At 42.7% G+C, this 1126-nt stretch overlaps 1 protein-coding gene across 2 annotated transcripts in view; it reads left to right on the forward strand.

The window, feature by feature from the left end:
* Positions 1 to 1126, forward strand: part of FBXO48 (F-box protein 48) — a 10387-nt gene that overhangs the window by 4921 nt on the left and 4340 nt on the right. For both annotated transcript variants that reach the window (XM_004710250.2, XM_045294171.1), the window contains one exon: positions 111 to 446. In XM_004710250.2, the coding sequence (XP_004710307.1) occupies positions 147 to 446 (300 nt within the window). In that variant the 5' untranslated portion in view covers positions 111 to 146. The remainder of the gene's footprint in view (positions 1 to 110; positions 447 to 1126) is intronic.

A 1126-nucleotide genomic window follows, 5' to 3' on the forward strand; every position in this document is an offset into this window, starting at 1 on the left:
TTCTGTACATCAAACCACCAGTAGCCGTTTGAACACAAACGTATCTGGTTAAAAGTAGCTGCTGCAGGTTGAACTGAAGGACTGAACATGTTTCCATTTGGCCCTTGTAGGTTACATATGAGAAGCGTTTTCTAAAGCAGCAAGCTATGCCCCGGAACTCCAGGAACAACAGTGGCGCGAGGGTTTCCGTTATAAATGTGAACTGTGGGGCTGCTGAGGAAAAAGAGAATCAAAAGAGCTATATTGAATGTATGCCTCCAGAAATCATGTTACACATTTTCGGTTGGCTAGACCCCCAGAGTCTGTGCACAGCTACAATGGTGTGCAAGAGATGGAATGACATCGTTAAAGAAAATGAGTCCCTATGGAAACAGCACTGTGAGGCTATGAAAGATGTGTGCCAAAAAGAAGTTGATGCCGATATACAAAATGATTACTCCTGGAAGGTAAGTTGAATCTTAGCAGCCAACAGTACAAATAGCCGTGCTAGTAATGACGGGCTTGACCCATTTCTGCTTTGTGCTTAGAAGGAAAGAGGGTTTTGTACATGGATGGTTTTAGCTTTGGGAAATGATTTGAAATTCACTTACTATTGTTTTCTTGCCAAATGCAGTAGCCCCATCTATTCTTTCACATCTTTTTTTCTTTGAATCCCAAACTTAGAATTGTTCTCTCTTAACCAGAAGCAAAGTGGCAACTTCGTCTAATTCCATTGTGTGCGGCCGAGTTGACTAGAGAAACAAAGCCGGTGACACTCATATATGTGTAAGAAATAGCTTTATATCAAGAAGTAATTATGTATTGCAAAAACTAGCCCAAAGTCCCTCTTCCAACTCACACAGTCACAATCAATGATGCCAAAGGCAGGAATGTCATCCAGCTGGTAGGTGGAAAGTCTGTGAATCCAATGGCAGTGGACGCATCTCCAGGCCTCTGGCCACCACCAGGGTCAGCCACCAGGAAGGTGAAGGTAAAGAGAAGGAGGTTCCTAGAACCCACCTTATGATTGACAGGTTGAATACCACCCCTACACTTTTATATATTTTCAAGTTGACATGAAATTATATAACTACCACACCCACCTCCCTCCAAATCCCCAGCAAATCCTGTTGCTTACTCTATATGT

The sequence above is a fragment of the Echinops telfairi genome, unplaced genomic scaffold (assembly GCF_000313985.2).
Source record: "Echinops telfairi isolate 266 unplaced genomic scaffold, ASM31398v2 ScPeMD7_2573;HRSCAF=3158, whole genome shotgun sequence".
Lineage (NCBI taxonomy): Eukaryota > Metazoa > Chordata > Mammalia > Afrosoricida > Tenrecidae > Echinops > Echinops telfairi.